At 42.6% G+C, this 27,911-nt stretch overlaps 1 protein-coding gene across 1 annotated transcript; it reads right to left on the bottom strand.

Annotated features, from left to right (window-relative positions):
• Positions 1–249: 249 nt before the first annotated feature.
• mitfb (melanocyte inducing transcription factor b) lies at positions 250–27,558 on the bottom strand (the record flags this gene model as incomplete). The annotated part of the gene is made up of 10 exons (XM_083675799.1): positions 250–675; positions 802–949; positions 1,167–1,242; positions 1,428–1,484; positions 2,048–2,140; positions 2,722–2,839; positions 3,121–3,216; positions 3,455–3,670; positions 15,127–15,367; positions 27,455–27,558. The coding sequence occupies 10 exons, from the start codon at positions 27,556–27,558 to the stop codon at positions 250–252; spliced, it is 1,575 nt and encodes a 524-aa protein (XP_083531925.1).
• Positions 27,559–27,911: the final 353 nt, after the last annotated feature.

The following is a 27,911-nucleotide window of genomic DNA, read 5'->3' as shown; positions in this document are numbered from 1 at the left end:
TTCATTTTTGAAGGCGATTCAGAGCCGTCAAAACATATGGTACGATAAACAAAAAAAACAGGGTTGAGTAAATTAAATACATGTAAACACCTGAAGAAAAAACAACAACAACAACAACAACAACAGATAGGTTGTGCCTATGTAGCAGCTGAGAAGGTATTAGCTACTATGGTGAGTCTTCTGTGGACTCTAAACACAGGGTGGAGGGATGGAAATGCAGGTGGGAAGCCTTACTGCCAGTAGGGTGTGCTAACAGTCCTCCTCGTTCTCGTCCATGCTTATGCTGCTCCTGCGGCTGCTGTCCCTTGAGGCCCCGGGGGAGACGGAGGAGAGCAGGGGGTCCCCTCCTCCCACCTGTGAAAGGTTGTCGTCCATCAAGATGTCGTTGAGCTTGGAGGCCCCCTTGGTGCGAACGCCATAGGGGCCCGTGTCACCTGTGATCCCTCCCTGACCCTCGGAGAAGGTGGTGGGGACATCGTTGAGCTCCAGAGTGGTGGACTGAGCTGGGTCTGGGTTACAGGCAGAATGGTGCTGGTGGGGTTGGGGGGGGTACAGCTCCTGGTGACAGTCTCCGATGGCGGGCTCTTGCTTTATGCCCCGGGCAGAGAGCTCTGCTGCACAGAGAGCTGACGAGGGGATGGCCAGACCGTGAGCACGAGCCTGCATCTCCAACTCCTGAACACCATCAATGGAACAGAAAGGGGCAACATCGTCTATGGAGCCTACACCACATCATATGTAAGTTAAACAATTTTGTCCAGCTCCTGTGCCCAGTTTGGATGCCAATGAAGGCCAACATACCTGTATTCTCAGCATCAGGTGTCGATTGGCGTGCTCCAGCTTCTTCTGTCTGTTCTCCAGCTCCTTGGCCCTCAGCTGCTCCCGTTGCAGCTTCCTGATGTAGTCCACCGACGCCTTGAGAATGGTGCCTTTGTTCCAACGCATATCCCTGGGAAGCACAGAGGGCTGGCATTCTTAGATTCTATCATACTCAACTGTTCAAATTCTGAACCCCAACTGACAACATTGTCAGTTCACAAAATTCTCTCACAAAACAGACTTCGTAAAAGATTGATGATTATCATCACGTATAGCCCAAGAGATTACACACTGACCTGTGTGGCCCATGTCTGGAATAAAAATGTAGAATTAAGTTTTCAACTTACGGATCATTTGACTTTGGAATTAAGGTTCCCAGTTCTTTGATCCGGTCGTTTATATTAAACCTACGCCGTCTCTCAACTGTAGAAAATGGGTACAAGAGAAGAACGATAAGGAACCATCATGTAATCCCATAAACTGAATATCAACAGGGAATAGTCATAACATCAAACATAATGTTATAGCCTGTGTCATAACAGAGTTCACAAACAACCCAAGTCACATTTCTAGGTACTTTGCAGCATTCCAGTATTTACAAAACTCACTCAAGTTATGGTTGTCCTTCTTCTGTCTTTCCTTTGCCATAGCCTTAACTTCAGCCCCTGAAATACGACAGGGAGAGGTCACACTGATGTTGACATGAACATTGGTGTTGACATGCACCATCACAACATTATGCATTCTTGGAACGTAAAGTTATTGCCATGAAGCAAGGAAATGTAACCCATAATCCTGAACATGTTTAAAAGCAATGTGGTCCCATGGAACTCAACTGAAATTAAACTGAGATCACCATAAGTGTCACAACATGGCTGAAGGACTCATCGAAACATGGGCAAAGGCACAAATTTGATGTTGACATGCACATCCATAACATTAATATGCATTATTGGGACATTAAATGAATGCCATGAAGTAAAAAAATGTTTTAACCGTAGAAGTCCTGAACACGTGAAAACACTGTGCACCCAACTCAACTCAAATTAACAGTGAAAGTGAATTAAAAACCAGAGAAGTCACATTGAGATTTACATCTAGTTTTCAAGTGAACCCTGGCCAAGAAGGCAGCATACAGAAAGTAATACATACACAAGAGACACAACACAGCATACAACATATATCAACGGACAGATTTGCTTGGTAAAAACAAAATAAGCAGACACACCTACAGGAAATCCTTCCGGCCTTTGATAGTTGTCAAACTGGCCACAGGATCCAGACTCGTCAAGCATGTGCATGATGGCCGGAGATTGGGAAACTATTTGGCACATAATATTTTGAATGCATTTCTTCTTATATTGAACTGCAAAATGTACACAATATACAGTATGTAACTTTACAATAATCAAAAGCAATGATTTGTACACAAAGCACATGCATAGAAATGGACCCCTGTAGCCTTACAGTATTTCTCATGCATGTTCTGTTGGGGACTATACAAGTTACTTATAATCTATCACTGGTCTGCCTAACTGATACTGTCTAGGCTTTTCAAAGAGTGGAATGTTTGAATCTGTGTTTTTGTTGTTGTAGTTTTTTCAGGCAAGTGATGTCGAACACCGGTGTACTGTCATTATGGGATAGTTCCTAATCTGTCAGGATGGAATCCTAACTCGAGATCAGTGCACGTAACTTGAATTATTGCACACATTTCCCACTGACATCAACGCAAGATGAACGTGAATACCTGAGTTACGTAAGCGGATCTCGAGTTAGGATTCCACCGTAGTGCGGTATTGTAATGTAGAATGCTGCATGGAAGATACAATGCTGTTGTTTTGCGTGTGTTATCTGTAGTTATGCAGCCAGTGTGGTAGGTAGGTGGTTGGGACTGCTTACCAGAGAATTCCCTTTTGATGTTGGGCAGGTTGGCAGGGCAGGAGTTGGTAATGCCCAGCTCTGGAGGGGGCATGCCCTGGTTAGCATACATGTCCAACAGGTGAGCAGGCACAGGGATCTGAGGATACAACATATTTACAATAGCAGTGTTAGCTGTGACTTTATAAACCTATGGGGCATGGTGCAGTATGCAATCTGTTATTGTTTGAAAATGTTCAGTCAAAAGTGTCCATGGCTGCAGTTGTTTGTAATAAAAGGGAGTTGGTCTTCTTGGCAAACACAAGCACACACACACACACACACACACACACACACACACACACACACACACACACACACACACACACAACAAACCACAGAACACAGCACAAACAGCTGTGTAAATGAAGAGAACCCTACCGTATTGGCCATCTGGAGCCCAGGGTCCATTAGTCCAAGGATTTCATCATTATAACTCGACTCCAAACTAATAATGTCATCAATGACATCGTCCATCTAAAATATCCCAAAAAACATCATTGTTAAATTCCCCCAACAAAACTATTATATAAGAGAGACAGACAGAGACAGTATTTGCTGTTACAACAATGTTGATGATAGTGTTACGTAATATGTGCAATTGTGAGTGAATCTACCAATTGAAAAAATCACCACTCACATATCATGGTCAAACACACATACAGTAGTTTCTGTGGCTACAGTATGATGCATGCCTGTGAGGGTGAAGCTGTACCTCTTTCTCGCAGTTTGAGTTGAGGGTGAGTAAGGCCATAGGGCTGTTGGGGGCACTGTTGCCCGGCCCCGGCGGCATACCCCCGTGGTCAGAGTGCTGGTTGGGGCAGGGCAGGCTCACCACCTGGGATCCAAGCTTGCCCAGGTACCGCTTCACCTGCTGCTGCTGGGACTGCTGGATGTGGTACTTGGTAGGATTCTCCAGGTGGGTCTGGACCTGTACAGAGGAGAGGAGAGAGGGATGGGAAGAAAAGAGAGGAGAGGAGAGTCAAACACTGTAATTTGGAGAGACCATGTGCTAAAAGACGGTATGATATGGCAGCAGTATAGGCCATGGTTTGTGTGGTTGCCTTGGTTACGTGTTGCACAGGTGTGCCAGGGGGGAACAGAGAGAGACTAATGTGTCTCATTGAATAAATGCACATATAACAAAAAAAGGGCTAAAATGTGTTTCCTTATCTGGCAATAAAGGTGTTGTAGAATTGTAAATAAATTAATCATCATAGCATCAATGTAAACTAGAAATGATGAAGGAAAATAAGTAAAGAACAGCATTACAGTGCCTTCTCCCATGATAGTGGCACTAGACCTAAGTTATTGAATATGAAATGATTAATTAAAAATATGTTTCACGGTTTGCTTCTCCCAACTGTGTTCTTAATTAACTGAAGCTAACGGTACAGCATTTGACAGGACCCGAGGAACTTCAATATTGTTAAAACGTTGTCATGTATAATTAGCTAAATAAACAGTCTGAAGGATTTACTCTCTTACATTGTTTTTACTCTGATACATTATCAAATATCACACTTACTGTAACACTTTTAAACCCGTTAATACGTGACAGTTCACTATGGTGTGATCCCAGTTCACTATGGTGTGATCCCAGTTCACTATGGTGTGATCCCATGACAAATTACACAGAAACTCTCACCTCATGAATGCCTTTTCAATGGCTGTCGTTAAATCGATATCGATCTTACAAGAGGAAAATGTTGCTCCTACCTGAAATGAATGATTGTGAACCGGATAGTGGTATTCCAGCATTTCCAGCATATTGCAAACAAACTCTAAATGATCAACTTAAACTATTAGAACTATATTCCCTATGCAGGAGCGGTGACTGTGACTCTAGATCACTGTTTCAACACTGGCGTTATGGGGAGGAACACATCCAGCTCAGCTTATAAAAGGCGAAAAAAGCAATTAGTTATGCATGTTAAGTAATCAGAGGAAGATACAATGAGCCTTTTAAAAGATGTGTTGTTTTATGTAAAATGTGAATTTATGTCTTTATGGTGCTCCCTTGACGTCAGAATGGGGGTCTGACAAAGGATGTCTTTCTGCTCCCAGGCCACCCTGTCTACTGACACTTGCCTTGGGCCAGATAACTTCTCATCTCTACTTTAACCCCATGGATGCTTCACTTGGGTTCCTGTGCTATCATTGGACATGGTAGAAGCACTAATCTCAAACTACAGACTACACGATACTTGTTCACACATAATCTGTAAAACGTTTGTTCAGTGTCTGTTTTTGTTTCGAATATGTCTAAATTCGATAAAAAGCCTTGAAATAAATAAAGTGATCGTCACGGCATGTTTGCTGCTAAAAGGAAATCATTAATTCATTCATTTGTACCCACCTAACCACCATTCTACTGAAGCAAAATAGGCTGGAGAGTACATTCCTACATGGAACATCTAGAGATCACTATTCTATTCAACACTCTAGTATGTGTCCTCAGCTACACTCAGTGCTCTTTCTCTTGTGGGATACGTAGAAACACACAAGAGATTCTGCTACTGGGACACAGCCTCCAGCTGTTCGAAAGCAGGGATGACTGGTGAATCAGCAGCAATGAAGCAGCAACACATTTGGTTGTGCTAAGCATGTGTGTATCCAGATATATCCGTATATGGAAATTGATTGGAGCTAAGCCTAGCAAAGACAGACCTCTGGACAAAGACTGCCTGTCTTACCACAAGTCTAAATGGGCATTTCTGTAACCGTCTAATCTTAAAAGAGGAACTGAATCGAAGAAAAACCACCTTTTCCTGTTGTAAACGGTCTATGTAGCCACGGTAGTCATACATCAATTTTAGCCCCAAAATTGACTTTGAACATGAACCCATTATTTTCAGTGGTTTTTTTTTGTTCTTTTTCTGAGAACAGAGGGCAATTGGTGGTGAATTGTGACAACCCTGAGTATATGGTCCTCTGTGGCTCAGTTGGTAGAGCATGGCGCTAACAACGCTTAGGTTGTGGGTTTGATTCCTGCTGGGACCAAGTCGCTTTGGATAAATGTGTCAGCTAAATGTTTTTATTATATATATTTATAGTATATCAAACTACATCTCCAAGAAACAAATCTTGTTCTCATTTGCATGCAGGAGAAAACCAGGGAGAAATCAGCCAGTGCAGGCTCACTAAAAACATGCCCTGGGTTTTATTTTCAAGCCACTTGCACCAATTCAGACACAGCATCAATGAGGGTTCAAACTGACCACTACACTGTTCCCTTTCTATTGAAGGTTTTTAAATACTTGCCAATTAGTCAGGCCAGACTGAATCCATAAGGACAGAAATTAAAATTATTTTTAATAATAATCTCAGTTTTATCAGTTTTTATAAAGCATTACTGTATAGCTGCTGTGACAAACTATTTACAATTGCTGTTTAAATGATCAGAAATGCAGTTTATGAGATCAGAAGGTAGCCATAGAATAAACAATTTTACTGTCATAGTGACAAAGGAATGTTTTGAAATGTATGATTATGAACTGGAAAGTTAGCATTTTAGAAGCGTCATAAGGCGTTCCTTACAGAGTAAAACGTGTTAATTGGAGGGGATGATCAAGAGTTGAGGATGACGGATGGCCTGGGTATGTGCTCCTCACCACCCTCTTAACCTTCTGAACTCAAGGCAAACTAGATCTGTTCCTTCTTGTTTCTTCCCTTGTGTGTGTCCATTCAATCACCCTAAACCACTGACATCCCTGTCGCCCCATGGAGTGAACCATACTGTGTATGCATTACAACAAGATTTATTTCCTACAGTATTGTGTTATAATAACATTGTAATAGACATGTATCTGTTCCATGCAACAGAAAATGTGAAAGTTCTTAATTGAAGGTATGTACAACATCAACTGGTATCCCTATTTCTTGTGATTCACAAAAGGATGCCTACATGAGAAGTTTAGGAATTCCCTTCGGGATAGTCGGAGATCACTGCATGGGGTGTTAACTTGTGACAACTGGAGGGGCTATTAAGGATTATTCATTATCTGAGTAGACCACAAGCTTGTATTGTGTATGACCAGTACCACACCACCATATACATAACAATATAAAACAGTAAAACAGTAAAAAAAAACAAAAAAACATCATGATTCAAAGGATGGCCTCTGTGATGCAGACGTATGTGCTGGCATGAATACATCCCGACCACATCAACTAATCTTTTTCAAACAAAGAGAAATGTAACGAAAAGAAATGTGAGATCAGGTCTCAACTCTCTACTCTAACCGTGATCTCTACAATGTCTACATGCAGTCAATAACACAACAAATAGCCTAATCATGAATCAGACAAATTATTAATAAAGGTGGTTTGAGGGTCATTGCAGTGGGCAGGCCTTTGTTTATCCTACAATGTGATGTGAAATGACACAGGACAACATTACTTATCATCCAATAACTCTACGCCGTAATTATCTTCATAATTGTACATAGTAATTATCCAATAACTGGCAAGCCAAGCCCTTTATTGAGGGTGTGAGTGTGGCCTTGCAGCTGTAACTGAGAGGTGTAGAGTATATCCTGATCTGTATACCACTGGGTGAACCACCACTCTGTTGGTACTAATAGGACTGTTAAACTGCTTTTGAATAGGATACAGGACTAAAGTGCCTTTTTAGCCGAATTTTCACAGCATGTTTCATGACCCAAGTTATATAAGTGGCATTTTCTTAGAAGATTAATAGCATGCTAACTGACTGCACACATTAATTATAACACACACACACACACACACACACACACACACACACACACACACACACACACACACACACACACACACACACAGATACGCCCATAGAGAGATACGCACAAATGCACGTAAGAACGCACGTACGAACGCACGTCCGACCGCATGTGCTCACACACACACACTGCCCAAAGAGCAAGAAACAAAGAGCTCATTAAGGGCCCAGTTCTGAGTGGAGCATCATCTGTCTGATAAGAACAGAAATAAGAAAAAAACTAAAAAGACTGCAACAAGAACTAGAGTTTGGCCGATATATATATATATATGTACAGTATATATACACTCACTGAGAACTTTATTAGGAACACTATACTAATACTGGGCAGGGCCTCCCTTTGCTCTCAAAACAGCCTCAGAGCCCTCGTGGCACTGATGCTGGAAACACTCCTTTGAGATTCTGGTCCATGATGACATGATTGCATCACGTAATTCCTGCAGATTTTTCAGGTGCACTTTCAAGCTGTGAATCTCCCGTTCTACCACATCCCAAAGGTGTTCTATTGGATTCAGATCCGGTGACTGGGAAGGCCACTGAAGAACACTGAACTCATTGTCATGTTCATGAAACCAGTTTGGGACGACTTTTGCTTTGTGACGTGGTGCATTATCATGCTGGAAGTAGCCATTAGAAGATGGGTAAATTGTGGCCATGAAGGGATGCACATGGTCAGCAACAATACTCAAATAGGCTGTGGCATTCAAGCGATGATTGATTGGTATTAACGGGCCCAAAGTGTGCCAAGAAAACATTCCCCACACCATTACACCATCTCCACATGAGGAGGTGGACAGGTGTTCCTAATAACGTGCTCAGTGAGTGTATATGGAGCATATTATGATATTTGGAGCATATTGTGACAATAGTCTGTAAAAGTGCTTGAAACTCCAGGTATGTGCATAACTACAAGTGCAGTGTCCCACTGTTTTTGCAAGGCAAAACACATCAAGCAGTGAAAACATGTGTCTTTGTTTCACCAGACTATTTATAACACCCATATACTCTTTGTGCTGCAGTTCAGTAATTTGTCTCCAGCTTCAAGTTCTTGGGTGTCCACATCTCCGAGGACCTCTCTTGGACCCTCAACTCCTCCACCCTGGTCAAAAAGGCGCAGCAGCATCTATACTTCCTGAGGAGACTGAAGAAAGGGCATCTGTCTCCTAGGATCCTGGTCAACTTCTATCAGTGCACCATCGAGAGCATTCTGACAAACTGCATCACATTGTGGTATGGCAGCTGCTCTGTCTCCGACTGGAATGCCCTGCAATGGGTGGTGAAAACCGCCCAGTACATCACCGGTGCCCAACTCCCTGCCGTCAAGGTCCTCCAGCTCAGGCGGTGTCTGCAGAGGGCGCGAGGGACACCTCTCACCCCAGCCACGGACTGTTTGCCCTCCTCCCAGGAGTCTCCGTCCCGCACCAGCAGGCTCAGGAACAGCTTCTTCCCTGCAGCTATTACTCTGCTGAACTCAGAATCCCGGCGGTAGCACAGTGGATTTTTCACCTTCGGTCCCACATCAGTCCTCTAACCTTTCCCATCAGGGAATACCAAGGCATACTTCAACCCAATCTCCCTCAGTATTTACCAAAGCATACTTCAACCCAATCTCCCTCAGTATTTTCTCGACCCTGGTCAAATTCCTTGTGCTACTTTTGACTATCTTAAGTGTGGTGTGATGAAAGGCGGGTAAACACAGCTTTTGTTATGATGAATTAGTTTAGGTCTAAAGCCACATTCATTTACAAGGATAATACATTCCTTTAAACAGTTAACACGTTTGCCGAAACACAACATTTATTTTGCAAAATGCACTATAAATCTCAATACATGTCACAAAAGCAAATTAGTGCATCAAAACACTATCCTTTGTCATCTAATGAAAAGTTCAATCCACCATTCCTTTCATAATGACTCACTAAATAGTAACTATAACCATCAATATCTGCATTGCAGGTTGAATACTTTCATTTGAAAACAATGAAAAACAGTAAGGATTTCACTCAGTAGAAAAAACGTTATACCTATATAGTTGATGGTAGTACTGCGCCTGTTACAGATAATATGATTGCTTATTATGAATCAAAATCTAATTAATCTCAAATATTCAGAATCAAGCAGGTAGTTACAACAACAAAAATGGCATTACAGTAGAACACGAAAAGTTCCAGCAAAACATGACAGTAATCTATTCTTTCCTGTCTGCCTAACCTGCAATGCATTGAAGGCTTTAGTTTTCATTTGAATCTGAATATAGACTGAATTGTAGTTTTTAAAGTTTATAACTTCAAATCCTACAAGTAATTTGGATAACTCACATGGGTGGAATATTGTCAAGGAACTATGTAACAAATTTGTATCCTGTTCTCATTTCATGCATATTAATGTTATAAACCCTCCACAAGTGATACTTAAATAACTACAGGATGGGGTTTAACACACACACACACACACACACACACACACACACACACACACACACACACACACACACAGACAGACAGACAGACAGACAGACAGACACACACACACACACACACACACACACACAGACACACACACACACACACACACACACACACACACACACACACACACACACACACACACACACACAGACACACACACACACACACATACACACACACACAAGACAGTGTTCTGTTTACAAGCAATCCATGTGCAGCCATCATCAACACTGTCCTGAGGCCATTACCAACCTCTCCCCCAATAAAAGTCAATGACATTTTTAATAGAACAGCACACGCATATTATACTGGCATCTCAGCTGGGTGCAGGGGCATGGGGGGGGGGATAGTGACAAACAAAGATTTGTCTTTTTTGACGTGTGTGCTTTGGACATTCCACCATGCCCCTAGCTAGATATATAAACAGGAATGTTCCATCCCCACTGCAGATTCACAAAAAAGGAGTCATTGTCTGGCAATGTTAAGCGATTAAAAAAGTCTTGCACTTGCAATCATACACAGTGGTACTAATGCATCTGGAAATCAGAATGCTACAACAGGTATAGTGCTTTAGGAAATAGGAATGTCCATAACTTCTTAATGATCTAAAGGGCCCTTTCTGACAGATCCTATAAACTAGTGGGTAATATGTACTGTTAAATGATCACCATCTAGCACAGAAAACATATGCCACTGTGATAAATGCAAACTGTGTTGTTGTCAGTGTGCAAATTGCAATATGATGTCATGTTGTCAGTTTAGAGCTTTATATAAAGCTGTTGTGCTACTTGAACCAATTATACAGTGCATTGGGAAAGTATTCAGACACCTTCACTTTTTCCACATTTTGTTATGTTACAGCTTTATTCTAAAATGGATTAAAAAAAAATTCCCCTCAACAATCTACACACAATACCCCATAATGACAAAGCGAAAACAGGTTTTTAGAAATGTTTGCTAATTTCTTAAAAAATTAAAAACGGAAATATCACATTGACATAAGTATTCAGACCATTTGCTATGACACTTGAAATTGAGCTCAGGTGCATCCTGTTTCCACTGATCATCTTTGAGATGTTTCTATGACTTGATTGGAGTGCATGCCAGAGCAAAAACCAGGCCATGAGGTTGAAGGAATTGTCCGTAGATCTCTGAGACAGAATTGTGTTGAGGCACAGATCTGGGGAAGGGTACAAAAACATTTCTGCAGTATTGAACGTCCCCAAGAACACAATAGCCTCCATCATTTTTAAATGGAAGAAGTTTGGAACCACCAAGACTCTTCCTAGAGCTGGCCGCCCGGCCAAACTGAGCAATAAGGGGAGAAGGGCCATCATCAGGGAGGTGACTAAGAACCCAATGGTCACTCTGACAGAGCTCCAGAGTTCCTCTGTGGAGATGGGAGAACCTTCCAGAAGGACAACCATCTCTGGAGCACTCCACCAATCAGGCCTTTATGGTAGAGTGGCCAGACGGAAGCAGTAAAAAGCACATGACAGCCCGCTTGGAGTTTGCCAAAAGGCACCTAAAGGACTCTCAGACCATGAGAAACAAGACTCTCTGGTCTGATGAAACCAAGATTGAACTCAAAGCATCACGTCTGAATGCCAAGCGTCACGTCTGGAGGAAACCAGGCACCGTTCATCACCTGGCCAATACCATCCCTACGGTGAAGCCTGGTGGTGGCAGCATGATGCTGTAGGGATGTTTTTCAGCGGCAGGGACTGGGAGACTAGTCAGGATCGAGGGAAAGAAGAATGGAGCAAAGTACAGAGAGATCCTTGATGAAAACCTGCTCCAGAGCGCTTAGGACCTCAGACTGGGGTGAAGGTTCACCTTCCAACAGGACAACGACCCTAAGCACCCAGCCAAGACAATGCAGGAGTGGCTTCGGGTCTCTGAATGTCCTTGAGTGGTCCAGCCAGAGCCCGGACTTGAACCCGATCGAACATCTCTGGAGAGACCTGAAAATAGCTGTGCTAGGATGTGCAGAGAAGAATGGGAGAAACTCCCAAATACAGGTGTGTGTCATACCCAAGAAGACTTGAGGCTGTAATTCGCTGCCAAAGGTGCTTCAACAAAGTACTGAGTAAAGGGTCTGAATACTTATGTCAATGTGATATTTCAGTTTTTTTATTTTTTAATAAACTAGCAAACATTTCTAAAAACCTGTTTTGGCTTTATCATTATGGGGTATTGTGTGTAGATTGATAAGGGATTTTTTTTTTAATTTAATCCATTTTAGAATAAGGCTGTAACATAACAAAATGTGGAAAAAATGAAAGGGTCTGAATATTTTACTATACTATTTGTCAGTGTTGGGTGAAAAAGATGAATTTCCCATCAATGGTTAAACATAGAAAGTCATAAAAGTAGCCTAATGAGTAACGGTACTGTATCTGTTCATGGGACCTCTAGCTCACCATGTCCCCTTTCAGCTAACGGTTCTGTTTCATTCCAGCTCATTGTTGTCTGTTACAGGGATGGGAGGGTAACCTAATAACAGCCTAATCTATGAAGATGAACCTAAATGCTTTAGTGTGCTTGTGTCATTTCATAACGCCACCTACCTAATATGATGTCATAAACTGTCTCATGCTAAATACTGTATATTTCTCCCCTTCTCGAAACAATTTCAAGTCAGATTTTATTGCATGCATGTGTGACTGAACTGTTGCATTGGAGTAGACCAAACCAAACTAAACTAAGCGAGTGAATTAAGTTGACATCCATTAATCATTACAATGTAAGCCAATCACGTCCATGTTGTGTTGTGTGTGCTGAACACTGTCCAGTAATGTGTTCTTTTCTTCTTCTTTCCTGTAAATTCTAAGTCGTCCCATTGAATCCAGAAATGATGTTGAACCCTTTTAAGAAATTATCCTACATAAATTTCAAAGCAGTGTTTTTTTTTTTCCGTTTTTTTTTCCGTTTTTTTAAAAGAAATATGCCATGGAATGAAAGCAGTGGGGGCTAATTATGAGCATTCTTCGCTGAATTAGTGTTCGGTGTGTGGTAAGACTGTGCTTGCCTTTGTCTTGATCCCCAAACTGATCCCTTACTAATTCCTCAGAAGGTCAGAGGTCACTTGGTTAATTAAGGGCCCAATCGGTCTTTAGACAAACTCATCTGAGCTTAATGTTTTCACTTTTAAGGAACAGCAGCTCCGCCTGGTACCCCTAAGCTAGTTTTTTTGTAGCTTTGTGTGGACTCTGCTAATCTATTCACAGACAGGCGAGCAGGTTAGCCCTGCTCCACAGCGCCAGGCAGAACAAACCTTTCATTTGGGGAATTCAGTCATTGTAAGAATGCCTGTAAGCTCCTCCCGAAATACAGAAATTCCTCCAGCTTGTCATATCGTACCCTTTCATGGAGGACATCCTAAACCTCTCAAAGAGAGAAAGATTATAGAGGGTATAAACAATGTTTATGTAGTGGGCAATGGTTTCAATTAATGTATTTGTCTTGCATGTGTGGAGCCATACCACACACATTCAGAATGATGACAAGATGGCATGGCTAAAGCTTCCATAGGCCTACACACAGCTATTTTCTGTGTTAAATACCAGTGCACTGCAATATAACTAAAGCTCTTTCACATGCAACACTATTTTGATAATTGATATTTTACACAGTAGTTTATCAATAAATCTTGTCAGATCTGCACAAATAATGTAATATTGATATTGCCATAATCAAGATTCAAATAATTTTCACCCTCTCACCCTCTAACATGATTATTACAACAGTTTTAGCATGAATGTATAAACCTATGATATTGTTTGTGACAAATATCAATACAATGTGAAATACAATCTAAAGTCGGTATATTTCAACATTCTGACCATCACAACAGTCACAACAGTCATAGAATGTAGCATGTGGGCTTCGAGCTTCTGTGTGCTGGGCGGTTATTACACTGGCTCTACTAGGGAGGGTTCAGAGATAACCAGAAAGGCTGAGCAGTCACACTGAATCAGAAGTTACTCAGCCTCGGCTGATTTCTACAGAATGAGGTTCTGCCTCAGAAAAGTATGAACAATGTTTATTCTTAGAAACAACGGTGAGTGGATTGTAAAAAAGAACATGTCCCTACTAGCTAGTGTGTGTGTGTGTGTGTGTGTGGAGGTACGTAAGATATTAGGTAGGTATGATATTTTCCACTGCACGTCAGGCAATTCATGCAACAATGCTACTACCACAGCAATGTGTTTCGAAACGGCTATATCCTAAGACTCATATTGCCATATTGAAACTAGAAGATATCTTCAAGTGATGACCATTAATCAGAAAGTCGCGGTAACAATGTTGGACACAACGCAAGAAAATGTTCTTATTAAATATTCAATGGTAGAGACCAACATGTATGTTTATCTGCTTCGGTCTTGCAACCTGCATCAACTAACAAGTAGAATGCTTTACATTTAGAACATTTGTAGATACTACGTTTTCACAATGATACTATTCTCAAACTCAAATACAGACATTGCCTATGAACACAATCTAAGAAAACTTACCAAACGGTGTTTGCTGGATGTACTCTCATGCAGTTAAGTGGTGTATTGTGGTAATTATCACTCTGTCTCCAGCAGCACAGAGAATCTGCAACAGGCTCTAGTCCCCCAGACTAACAAGGAATCAAAGCTATGAGAAGATGTGAATGTAGCTGAGCAAATAGGATTAAAGATGGCTAAATCCAAATGGCTGGAAGCACAGCATGCATTAAAGAGGAATTCTCTCAGGAAAGATAATCCCCATATGCGTTTTAACACACTTCACTCGCCACCACAATTCTTTTTTTTTTTTTTTTTACACCCAATCATAGACTTGCTTGAGTGTCCATATGATTCACTATCGACGTGAAGTTACCAATATAGCATAATATCACCATCAAACAGTCATTCAAACAATGACGATATTATACTATATTGGTAACTTCACGTTGATAGTGAATCATATGGACACTCAAGTCTATGATTGGGTGTAAAAAAATGTATTGTGGTGGTGAGTGTAGCATCTGAGGCAGATGCCTATACCTAGAGGTGACAGCTCTGGAGTGAGAGCAATGGTGCTCATGGGAGTCAGGCCACAGTGGCCAATAAGAGAGGGGGGGGGCGTGTCCCCACCTGGCATCAGGTGTGATGAAAGGTTGCTTACCTTGAGCACCTCCATTGGCAGCTGGGAGGCGGGGGGCAGGCTGGGGGGCGCGCCGACGTTGATGGCGGGGGTCTGGGCGCCGGCGGTCTGGGGGCAGTGTGAGGCCTGACGTCTCTGCTTCTCCCTGCGCTCCTGCTCCTGTAGCTGCTCGCGCATCAACTGCTGCCGCAGCAGGATCCGCGATGTCATGGCTGACGAACCCAACGGGGGCTTGGAGGAGCCATGCTGGCCCGGCGGATTACTGTAGGACAGGAGGGCACCAGCCGGGGGTGGGTCAGGGGAGAGGAGAGAGATGGGCAGGGGGGCATTAAGAGTGGGGGGTAAGGAGTGAGGGAGAGGTCAGGGATAGAGGGGGGGAAATACAGAGAGAGATGAGCAGGAGGGGGGAAAGAAGGAGAGGCAGCAAGGGATAGAGAGAGAGAGGGAGTGGAGGAAGAGAAGGAAAAGGGAGAGAGGTGGGGCAAAAAGGGAAACAGAAAAATGTGTTATTTTAACTTATACACTGAACTTCGAGGTCCTCAATAACTCCATTACATGTGCGATTGTCAAGACAACCTGATTAAATCTGTCGATAGGTGAAACAGTGATTTGCAGGTACTAAACAGAGATTAGGGGACCTGGCCAGGACAAAAGTTGACAAGTCAGGGCCTCTCATCTGAAAGAAAGCATGCACAACTAAGGACAGGAGTTTTTCTGTGGCCAGGTTTCTCCCCTTTTATTTCTATTGTTTTACAGTCTCTTCAGTGTGAAAATGTAACAGTACTAGTCTGGGATAAGTCCTCTCTATTGCAGAACATTCCTCCCTTCTTTTAGACTCCACTGTTGCTGGGAGTTAGAGGAACTTAACCAAAACATCCTCTCTTTATAACATCTAAATTGTTGCCAACATCCTCCGACCCTCAGATTAAGGTAATGAATCAGTGACAGCTATGAGTAATCCGAAAGAGGAACATGTTTCGCAATAGCTTCAGTTCTCTCTGTTTTTAAATGTAGATGCTTGCTCTCCAGACAGAATCGTGCGGGCCTAAAATAGAGAGGGGACTGCTGAAGCAGAAGCTGTCGGGGTGAAGCCTCCACCGAGTGAGTGAACCTTTTGATAAAACCTGGGCGAAACGTCTGGCCAATCCAGCTGTGCAGTAATCGCACTAATTAGCCAGCCAAGTCAAACGGAGCCTCGGTCTCCAGCGTGTTCTCTCCGTGTTGAGCTCTCCACATACCATTATAGCTCCTTACCTCGTATAATCTCACTCTACAACACCTCACTCTCTCCAGAAACAAAACTAAAATTGTCAAATAATGCTCCTATGTACTGTATGGCACAAGCCACATTTTCTTTCCAACTGAATATGTTTTTTGCCATATATATAAGAGCACTTTTTTTGACTTTCTTTATCTTTGGGTTTCTTTTAGGTATAATACGAATATCATATACACTCACGAAACACTTTATTAGGAACATTATACTAATACTGGGTAGGGCCTCCCTTTGCTCTCAAAACAGCCTCAATTCTTCATGGCATTGATTCCAAAAGATGTTGGAAACATTCCTTTGAGATTCTGGTCCATGATGACATGATTGCATCACACAATCCCTGCAGATTTTTCAGGTGCACTTTCAAGCTGTGAATCTCCCGTTCTACCACATCCCAAAGGTGTTCTATTGGATTCAGATACGGTGACTGGGAAGGCCACTGAAAAACACTGAACTCATTGTCATGTTCATGAATCCAGTTTGAGACGACTTTAACTTAATAAAGTGTTAAGTGAGTGTATAATGACAACAAAATAAGTGCATAAGACAATTATATGATTGTTCCATCAAAACTTGGACGGTAAGCCCAGCCACATAGCTAGCCATTATTAAAACACCACAGCTCCTGTTTTGATTGCTAGGTGGGAGGGGCTCTCCTCCTCCATAGCCAGACCTGATACGTCACTTTCATATAACGTAGCTAGCTAGCTATAGCTAGTCCTAGACGTATAGGCAAAAGTTACACATGGGGCTAGTTGTCATGACAACATTGTCAGCTATATGGGTAAAACCAACATAATTGTAATCACACCCAAACCACATAGTGTTTACTCAACCTTTTCGTTTATTGATTTGATCTCAGCAAATATCGTAGCCAAGCTCTGATCCATCCACTACTACACTACTAGTAGCAGTGGGAGCACAGTCCAGCAACCAGCAGCAGTGTTGTTGTTGCTCTGCAGCTTAGAACGTTCACGTTAGACTAGCATTCATCAAAATAGTTAGCATTTTGGTCTTCACCATACATCGTCTGTGGGCATGCGAATGCAATATTTTATCAATTGAATAAAAAACTGTATTATCTACGAATTTAACTCGATGCAATACTCTGGAGCATAACCTGATGGGACCTTGATCATTTGTGTAGAAATGGCTGTGAGTGGTTATCAACCATCTCTGAGGTCTAGAGCATGGGGGAAGTGCTTGTTCCCATTTTTGGTTGATTATGGGCTGTCTGGAGCAAAGTGAATCATCTCCTTTGACAAAACTCTGGCTGGGAGACCTGATGACTGACTTACACAAGACCAAAGGCGCTTGGAGTGAAATCCAAATAAACTTCATTGTCTTCGGGCATTACTATCTAGCCTTTAGCATGTCCAGCTGATATCCATCAGTGCTGTGTCCTTTTATCAAGTTCATCTGTGGGACACAATCGCCCAACCATCTTTTTCTTTTCCTGGGGATAATTTAATCAACAGTTTGAGACACAGAGATGTTCTTTAAGGACATGATGGCACTTCATTCGATTTAAACCCTTAACAGCCTGAATGGTGTGAGCGAGTATTCTTATTATAGAAATGAATGAACATGCATCTGCAAATGTTGTAAATATTAGGCTATGTGTCTATCATGTAGTTGAATGTGCCAGCTCAAGGTTCCCGACACAGTGCATGTTCTCGCCCTCATGCCAACACATTGACCGGCTGCCAGATGGCTGACTGCCCAGTTGTTCCTGAGCAGAACACTGAACACACAAAAAAGGACCTTTTGTCCAGTTTAACTTTCCACTATTGTGAGCGTGCACACCTCCTCTCTGCATGTGTATCAGGAAACACAATGGTAGCACAGTCCTGGATATTCACGCCCCCCCCCCCCCTCGAGCGACGAGGGGTTTTTAGAGGAGAGCTCCTGAACTGGAGGTGGTCAGCCCTCCTCCTTCACACACCTTAGTGACCCGCTGGCTGGCTGGCTGGCTGGCTGGCTGGCTGGCTAGAGAATAGCTCTGCCTAGTGGGAGGGCCTCACAATAGACAATGGAAGGACAATGGCACAACTATAGCCTTTAGCTGATAGCCTATGGCCTATTTTGAACATCTATTCGAAAATGAATAGCACTAAAACGTACTAATGTTAGTAGGCTAAACCACATTCAATTCTGAACCTGATGTTACTCCCATATCTGTTACCACAAAGGAGTTACAAATAAAGAACAATTCACCACAGTGTTTGGTACATTCTGAGGGCTAGTACTAATACTACCTATTAATGACCAAACCATGTTATGGTTTGTCAAAAGCCGTAAAAAATACAGGAAATTCTAAATGAGCACCACCACCCATAACTTCACCTGTGCACTAACAGGGTTTTCCAGCACACAGCTTTTTGACACCTGCTATAGTGCTGTGTCGGTCTACTGTACTTCAAACAACATGTTCACCGCTGGGCAGGTTGATTAAGCTTCTCTCAAACGGCCTAATTCATACTCTTAGAGTATGTTTTATCCTACGATAGTGATTTACATTTTGCATAACAAGTTACAAGTTCCTTTTATTGCCACACAACCTAGGCTGATGGAATTTGTTTTAAGTACAACATGGTGCTCTACATTCACTAATATACACTGCAATGGATGGAAGACAGACAACGCAATACAGTCCAATAAACTGTAGATTGCACTTGGTCCATGTCCAACAGAATCCTTTTCCTCTCATTGTTCACTGTTACGTGGTAATGCTTTGGGTACAGTCACATGCCTTTGTGACAGTATAAGGTTATAGAAGCTTTAAATATGTTTTCCTGTCTGTAAACATTTCCCTGTCTGATATCCAGCTCACTACCACAAAGATTGCCCTAATTACCCATATATCGTGTAAAGATTTTCCTGGACCTGCTTTGTCAATTGCCGTGAGTCACCAAAGAAGAAACATTGTCTGTAAATATTTCCTAATTAAAATGCCCAAGCACTTTTTCAATCCACATCACTTCTGCATCACATAATTATGCCTGTGTAGCCATAGTGTTTATATGTGTGTCTGGTTGTGTTACAATTAGAATAGGGATATGCTTACGTTCTATCATATACAAATAAATGAGGCCTATGTGTGTAAAGCAACAAACATATACCTGCATCTGTTTGCTCAGTTTTGTAAGCAGGGGCGCAGAAGCCCCCAAATCAGCATCCATGATTGACTTTTAGATTTTAGGTGGGGCACAGCAGACCTATACAATGAAACACTGACCTTCACATTGTTTTTAATGGATTTGTACTATCACTCTGAAGAGCATGAATTAGGCTGTTTGACAGAAGCCTTGAATCCTAAACAACCTGCCCAGTGGTGAACATGTTGCCAGCAATGCCCGTCGTGCCAAACAACCCATGATAATAATGCCTCAAGGGCATTATTGCTTAAATAAATGACTTCTTCTCGGTCAAAGGGAATCAACTCATCCCATCCACTTGAATAGCTCTAACTGGTCATTTACAGCAGGGGTTCCCAACCTTCTTCACCTAGAGCCCCCCCCATTTCACACCTAATGAAATTCACTCCCCTCATTTACTACGTACAGTATATCGGAAGAAGTCAGATACTGGTGATACGACTGGTGATACCACTGGTGGTACCAGGACACTAAAATGTTTTTAGTGTCCTGGTATATTTGGTTGGTTTCATAGCCTATTTTCACTGTAAATAACACACTCTGGCCAGGTGGTGGAATCATAAATGTAGTTATTTTGTGGGTATATGGCTATCATACCCTTTGACCCCCCCCCCCCCCCCCCCCCCCCCCACACACACACACACACACACACACACACACAACCCCAGATTGTGAAACACTGATTTACAGTATCAATATCTGCAGCCATTACATCATACTTGCCTTCCATGGCACAATAATCCAAACTAGTGATCCAAAATCATTACCAGGTAAAAACATCATAACCTAATGTTATTTTAACTGCAGGGAGGGTTATTAATCGCCAGACTTATTGTATTTATAGTCCAAACACACGTCTGCACACACGCACCCTCTTTCTCTCTCTCTCTCACTCACACACCCACACACATGCGCACGCACGCACGCCCCCCCACCCACCCACCCACATACACCCACATACACACACACACACACACACACACACACACACACACACACACACACACACACACACAGACACACACACACACACACACACACACAAACACAAACACACACACACACAGACACACTCTCACACACATACAAACACAAACACCCATGCATGCACACATAACATCAGATGTGAAGGACAGGTACAGTACTCACAGGTAGCCAGTGTAAAAGGAGCAGGGTATGTGCACTTGCACTCCTAAGTTGCACTCCATGTTTGTTTGTTTTCCCTGAAGGTGCACTGCCCGCCCTTGGAGAGCAGTGAAAGTCATGCCGGCAATGCAGCACTGTAAGTGTGTCACAAGGGGGAGGCTCCAGAGCCTGGGAACTCCAATCCCCACATAGAGTCACAGAGAGAGGAACAGCCCAGTGCTGGCAACTCTAGTCCACATACAACCACACAGAGAGAGAGAAGAAGAGGAGGACAAAGCATGGGCACATGGGAGCAGTGTTGTCTGTTGATAAGATATGCTGAATCCAATACACACATACACACACACACACACACACACACACACACACACACACACACACACACACACACACACACACACACACACACACACACTACAGGCACTAGTTAGGGTTAGGCTCCAGTTCACTTTCAACTTCTGAGCCACACAGCCGTGACTGCGAGTGGCACGGTCGCAGGGTGAATCAGACCTGTGTTTCTAACACTGCTACACAGCCTCCCCGCTGGAATGGAGCACTGGTGTAATGACACGCATGACTAGCTGCACAGTGATCCAGTGAGAACCCTCTCCTGTTCAAAACACTGCTGCCTGCTGCCTCCCTCCACCACACTGTGGAGTCTCCCACTAGCATTCACACCACTGACTGTATGTCACTGAACGTAAATGGAAAGGTACAGTTTGCAGCCAAAATGAGAGCACTGGTTCAAGGGCACTGCATTACGAAAACACTGACCGGAGAAAAGACAGAGATACATGAACACAGAGAAACCTGATACAGATTGGCATAACTGTGGAGAACATGTGACCCTTGAGGACATTTGGGCAGTTCCACTTACAGTAGGTTACTTGTGGTAAGTAAAAGAAGTTACAGCAGTGAAAGAGAACAAATAAAGGCTGTGTATTAGATTGTAATGCTGCAGGACAAGCAAAACAGGCAAGCCGTTAAATTTCACAACAAATAATGGGTTCTTTGTTATCATCTTTACAGGAAGGGGGAGGGGGGGGGGGGGGTCGGTTGGGATAATTTGAACTTGCCGGGTCCTATTTTCTATAATTAGGTTTTATGCGTTTCATGAGCCTCTCTCTACTTGTTTACAGTATGGCCTACTCAAGCTGGCTGTCCTCTCTCTGTGTGCTGTTTATGACAGCATACTCAAGTACAGCAGGAAAACGACCACAACAATCGTCATATTATCAATGTATTACACTTAGTTAAAATTATACTATGGATATTTGTTTTCATTGATGTAAGACACAACGTAAAACTGACTCAGTATGCACAAGGATTACGTCCTACTTCGGAACATGCTCTGACATGCTCTTTAAATAAGATAGCATGAAGAAGTTTGTATTACACAATGTAATCATCATATACCCAGTCAGCAGACAATTGTGGGCCAGATCTGGTCTCGTGGTGGGACGTATGGCTGTGCTGGAAATGGCAAATATTGTGGGTCAGACCTGGTCCAAATAAGGTGGGCCAGCCCTGGCTGAGAGTTAGCAATTTGCTGTGGGTCAGCTCTGGTATGAGGAATGTGGCCCTGATACGCTCCTGTAGCTACTGGGCCATCTTTGGTCTGAGTGTGGTTGGGACCTGGGCCACTCATGTTCAAGAAAAACTGAACACAGAAGCAGACTTACTGTCAGGGGAGGACCCCTTCCAAGAGGCATGCGATTAAAAATGTCTAGTTGCAGCAATTTTCTTGAGAGGGGTAAAACCTTTTGTGATATTGACAATAATGAAATACTAATAGTTTTATAATGATAATGTTGTACTTTATTCATGTAATGTTTAACCAAACCGTCTCCATCTATGTTTTGAGCAGGTACTGTCAAACAAGAAGTGGAGGCTTCCAAGTGAATTTGTAGAGGGGTTCCTGGGGGTAGGAACCATGAAGGTTATGGTAGGAGGGGGGAATTAATGAACAGTGGGGATTTATGCCTTATTTGCATTATTTAAGTACCCAAAGTTGAATTTCCATTTATAGTTGTTACTTTTGGTTCCTTATATTATGTTTGGCCAATGTTATTGTTTACGTTTGTTTCAGTGTTTTTCTGTTGTGTACATTGATTAATTATTTTTGGTTTGTTTCCATAGGAGGAGCTATGGCAACAGGAGCTGGTGCAGAGCTCCTCTGGGCAGACCACGGGGAGCATGCGAGAGCCTATAGTCAAAGTCTTGTTAATTTTGTTTGTTTTATTTCTGTTTTGTTTGCCATACACACTGTAAATTTGCTCGTCTGGGTCGTTTGTGAAATAAAAACCAACGGTGACTCCTTGCGGTTGCCTCCGAAACAATGCTTTCAGGCCTCCTCCAGTTGGGCCAACCTCACTGTACACTTCAGTAAAATGACTGGGTGTTGGAACATAATATTGGTATTGGTAAAACAATGAGATTGTCCTCTCTTCAACCGTTGTCTTTGTAAAATATATTTCGGAGACACCAATCAGAGGGGAGGGTCAGCCTCAGACAGGCATAGCATATTTAAATATAACAAGTTGGAACTGAACAGTTATGACAGTTCTAATGATTATTTGACCGTCACAGCCCTAACGACTGTAACCCAGGTTCTCTGAAGGAGTTGAGGTAGATCCCTCACCTCATTTCCCCTCTCACACTGAGATCGTGAAGAGCGGCTCGCTAGATAAAATAGGTGCTCTTGCTAGGTACTATATATAGGACAAACGGTAGACGGGGCTATCTGCAAGCATCACCAGCTTGTACCAGGCGTGATTGTATCGGGGTCTTCAGCGAAAGGTACACAAGAGTGCGTGTCCCGCCGGGAGGGGTCTCCCTCATCTCCTTCAGAGAACACGGGTTACATTTGTAGCCTCTAGTTTTTTGCTCCTTTGCAGGATATGACCCGAGAACACCCTGTGTCCTGGAGGAGGACATTGATCGTCTATCCCACACCTGCTTACTCTATCATGTCCAACTGGAATGATCTGGGAAACTAACACCACCCATGGCCGTGGTCCACTGCATGTTCTTAGAGCCAAAGCAGGAGTAAGGATGTGGGGGTGTGTGATGATGATGATGATTACACAACTATTGGATACTATCTCTGACTCCAGCACCCGTCAGTGTCACTCAGATCATGTCCTAACTCCTGTCCCCATCCTGGATTAGAAAGGAACACCCTGCTCTCCCTGGCATCGCTGCTTGGTACTCCAGGAACAGCACGCACTGCTCCTGACCCCCAGGGACAGACCCTGGCTAGCCCATTACCTCATCCAACCTCTCAGACAAGTAACTTCCTCGTCCCCTGATCTTGACCATACTGTAGCACTGGTAGACGCTTAGTGACACCTGAAGTAGTCTCGTTCTCACACAACCAGAGCTGGTTTAGGTGGGGTAAGGGTTGGTACACTAGCTTCTAGAGTACCTTGTGGCTTGTTATAGTACGTGGGTTCAATTCTGTATATCCTTGGGCAGACAATTGTCGAACCCTTTTACATTAGCACAGAACTCTCATGTAAAGTACTAGATGTTCATGGAAAAGCATACAAGACATACAATGTATAACAAGTAGTAGTAGGACTTCTGTTTCTGCCATTTCTATGTCACTGGGGTTTGAGGTGGTTACATGCAGCAGTGACATGTGGTACAAAAGTGTGACAGATGGCCATGGAGACAACCAGGGAGAGCAGTGATGAGAGGTCAGGACATCAGCGTTTGTTTGTTTTTCATTCATAATGTCACGGTATGGCAGTTATGTCCAACCTGTACCTGTATCATTTTCATATCAATAATAACAAAAATGCTCAACTCCAAATGCAATTACAAAGCTACTATCCTATATAAAAACCTGTTAATACATTGTTGTTACCAGTAGAGCCCGACAGATATGTTGGAACGCCGATATTATCGGCTAATATTGGCCTTTTACAGAAATGTCTGTATCGGCACATATTCCACCGATAATACACCAAAGATGTGTGTCAGGCTCACATTCCGAAATGATAGAAAATCTGTGTACCGTAATCTGGTTTTTCCAGAACAAAATATCAACGTATATGGATTTTTTTTAATGAATACATTTGTTTATTGGTGTTTGCTTACTACACAGGCATAAAGTCTAAATTCCATTTGCAATGCTTCTCATAAGGTTGGCACATACTATGACAAACCCACTGAGGCCTCTCAGGACCAAGTATGAAAGCCCTTGCAGCTGAAACTTCCTAAATCTTTAAATTTGCAGCATGGTTACAGTCTAAATCTCTCAACATCTGCATTTAGCTCCATTGGTTATCTTGTAAAATGTCACTTCATGGCAACTAACAACCAAAGCCCCTCACCGCTTCTGAGGTGTCACATCCATTGCTAAATTTACATAGCTAATTTACACTGCATAGAAGACAAGTTTCACCGTCTGTCTCACATCTATATTTGGCACTCACAGTCTGGCACACCGTTTGTGGGGGTCCCAATGCCGCTGCCAAATTTCTCTGAGACAGCAAGAAAACCAACATCTCTCTCTCTCTCTCTCTCTCTCTTTCTCTCTCTCTCTCTAAAAGCAATATTCTACACAATGTTATCACCATCATAATTTCACATTTAAAAAACACTGCACTTTAGGCATGTCATGCCAGCTAATCTATCTTTGTCCCTGCTGAACTGGTGTACATTAGGGAACAAAACATAACACAAACTAATTAACCATAGTGCGTTGTCAGTGTTACTAACCACAAGGGTATGTGAGGATAAACATGGTCAGAATACTGTAACCCTTCTCTCAGCGGTTGGCTTATGGTCATGGTTTCATGCGGTCAATTAGGATGTAGGCTACTTTTAGTGGGTCATTCTCACATGTGTCGTAAGAGGAAATGGAATTCTTTCAAACATGTCAAACAATTTTGGACAGTCACAGATCTTATCGGATTTGCAACTGCCAGGGCCTTTCAGCGGTGCACTATTGAGAAGATGGCATCGGCTATAACCAAGTAACAGGGCACAAAAATACCATTCATTCAGCTTATAAATTTGTAACAATGTAATCAAATTTTACTAATGAAGAAATTAGTTTAAAATTATGAACTAAGTTAAAGGCTGGGGCAGTACGACATGAGATGATGGTTGTTTCTTTATTGACGTTTTGGGAAAGGAAAGACAACTACACAGCAGCAAGGACAGCAACAAAATTCAAACAAATTGCTGACAGAATGCCAGGATCCAGAAGGGAAAAAATAGATAGTGTCTACCACAAGTCCGCTGTAGGAACTCTGTCTGTCTGGACACAGAGGAGCTCTGTCATGTTCAGGCTGTTTTCAACACACACACACACACACACACACACACACACACACACACACACACACTCACACTCACACTCACACTCACACTCGCACACACACACACACAGTCACACAAACATGCAGGCCAGGCCAGGCTAGCACGCACATACACGTGCACACAGACATACACACACACACACACACACACACACACACACACACACACACACACACACACACACACACACACACACACACACACAGGCATGCACACACACCACACACACACACAAGCATGCACACACACGCACACACACACACACACACACACAGACACAAACCAACTTTCTTATTCTGAGGAATGTCTGTTTAGCAATAAGGTATGGTCACATGCTTCAACCACTAAACACAATAATGAAGAAGCATGGAACTCTAAGACAAAAATAAACAATATACTGTAACTTCAATGTAATTACTTACACAACAGGTATGCATAGAGTATTTAGGCTACAGCCTTTTCAGACCATAGCTCAAAACTAAAATCTCTCAAATCAAACATCCCAGCAATGTGCACATTGGCTTGACATGATGCACCATCACAGACAAAAATATTCTTCATATTGGTCACATTGGTGCAGGTTTATATCTCAGGCTGTTGCAAGTGCATATTTCACCTGTGTAATAACAAAGCATTCCATTACAAAACAAATACTATATGACATTGTAACAACATTTGAGTACAACATTATTACATCTTTACAGCAGGAAGAGACATAACCAATAGGACAACCATTCAGCCGAAGCCTGGACCCCAGCATAAGGGTGAAAGGTCATAGCCAGAGACTATAGACCTGACTCAGCTCCCTGCTCATTGTTCAGCCATGGGAGGCCACAATATGGCTGCAAATAGGTGTCTAATATGTCATTTCACAACTACTTAGGAAATCATCCGTAAATGTCCCTTTTTAGCCTAAATGTGCTTGGGAGAGTTTGTGTTGATTGGAGAAAAATAAAGAAAAGAAAGAAAGGAAGATTCCCCCCCCCCCCCCCCCACACACTAAAAGACTCAATCTTATAATAAAGATCACCTTAATAAAACTCAAATAAAGTTCAGAATGGTGATATGATGATAGGCTATTGAGAAATAGTCCTATAATGAGTGATGCACCATGCTGAGAAATAATCCATGAACAACCCATATTTTTTTTCAAAGGCCAATATTTGAAGTTGGTGTTGACAAGACAACACCCAAGTGTTGCATAACTAACTGTGCAAAGAAGAACCATAAGGAATGAGAGGCAAACAGATCCCTCCTAGAAAGCTCGCAAAGACCGGTGGTAATAGGATGACATCCCTACGGAAGCGCGTCAAATGGTTCTATTGTGATCTAATGTAGCCCCGGGATTATTTCCCCGACAATTAAACTTTTCAAAACCTGCCAGGGACATCACACTCGTTTTACGATAGGAAAATAACAGTCCAGACAAAACACTGACCTGTTTTTCAGAGGCTGACTCTTCAATTCGTAATACGTTTTAGGTTCCTCTTGAAACTCTTCTCCAACCTCGAAGTCGGGAACAATTCCCGATTCCGATTGCATACTTACAGCTGTCAACTCTTGACAATATCAAATTAAAAGGAAACTAACGATATCAGCCACCACTCTAAAACACACGCAGTACCAGCCACTGAAAATGCAATCCGCCTTGCTCCCAAACCCAGAGCGCAAACGCCGCAGAAAATCTGTAGTTCTCTAGAGCAGTGAGTAGTCTAGTGGAAACTGGAGTTTATGCGATAGATAACTACAAGCACCATGGTGCCATACGGTATAAATTTGGTGTTTTGATTTGTCAGTGTCAGCAGCTTTTTCATTGGTCGCAACATCCGATGGGATTTTACCTTTCTTATTATGATAAGGTAGGAGGACAGTTGTACTAAACTCATTAAGCATGT

The sequence above is a fragment of the Argentina silus genome (assembly GCF_951799395.1).
Source record: "Argentina silus genome assembly, chromosome: 8".
Taxonomy (NCBI): Eukaryota; Metazoa; Chordata; class Actinopteri; order Argentiniformes; family Argentinidae; genus Argentina; species Argentina silus.
The sequence above is the reverse complement of the archived record's forward strand: the minus strand, read 5'-3'. Positions and strand labels throughout refer to the sequence as shown.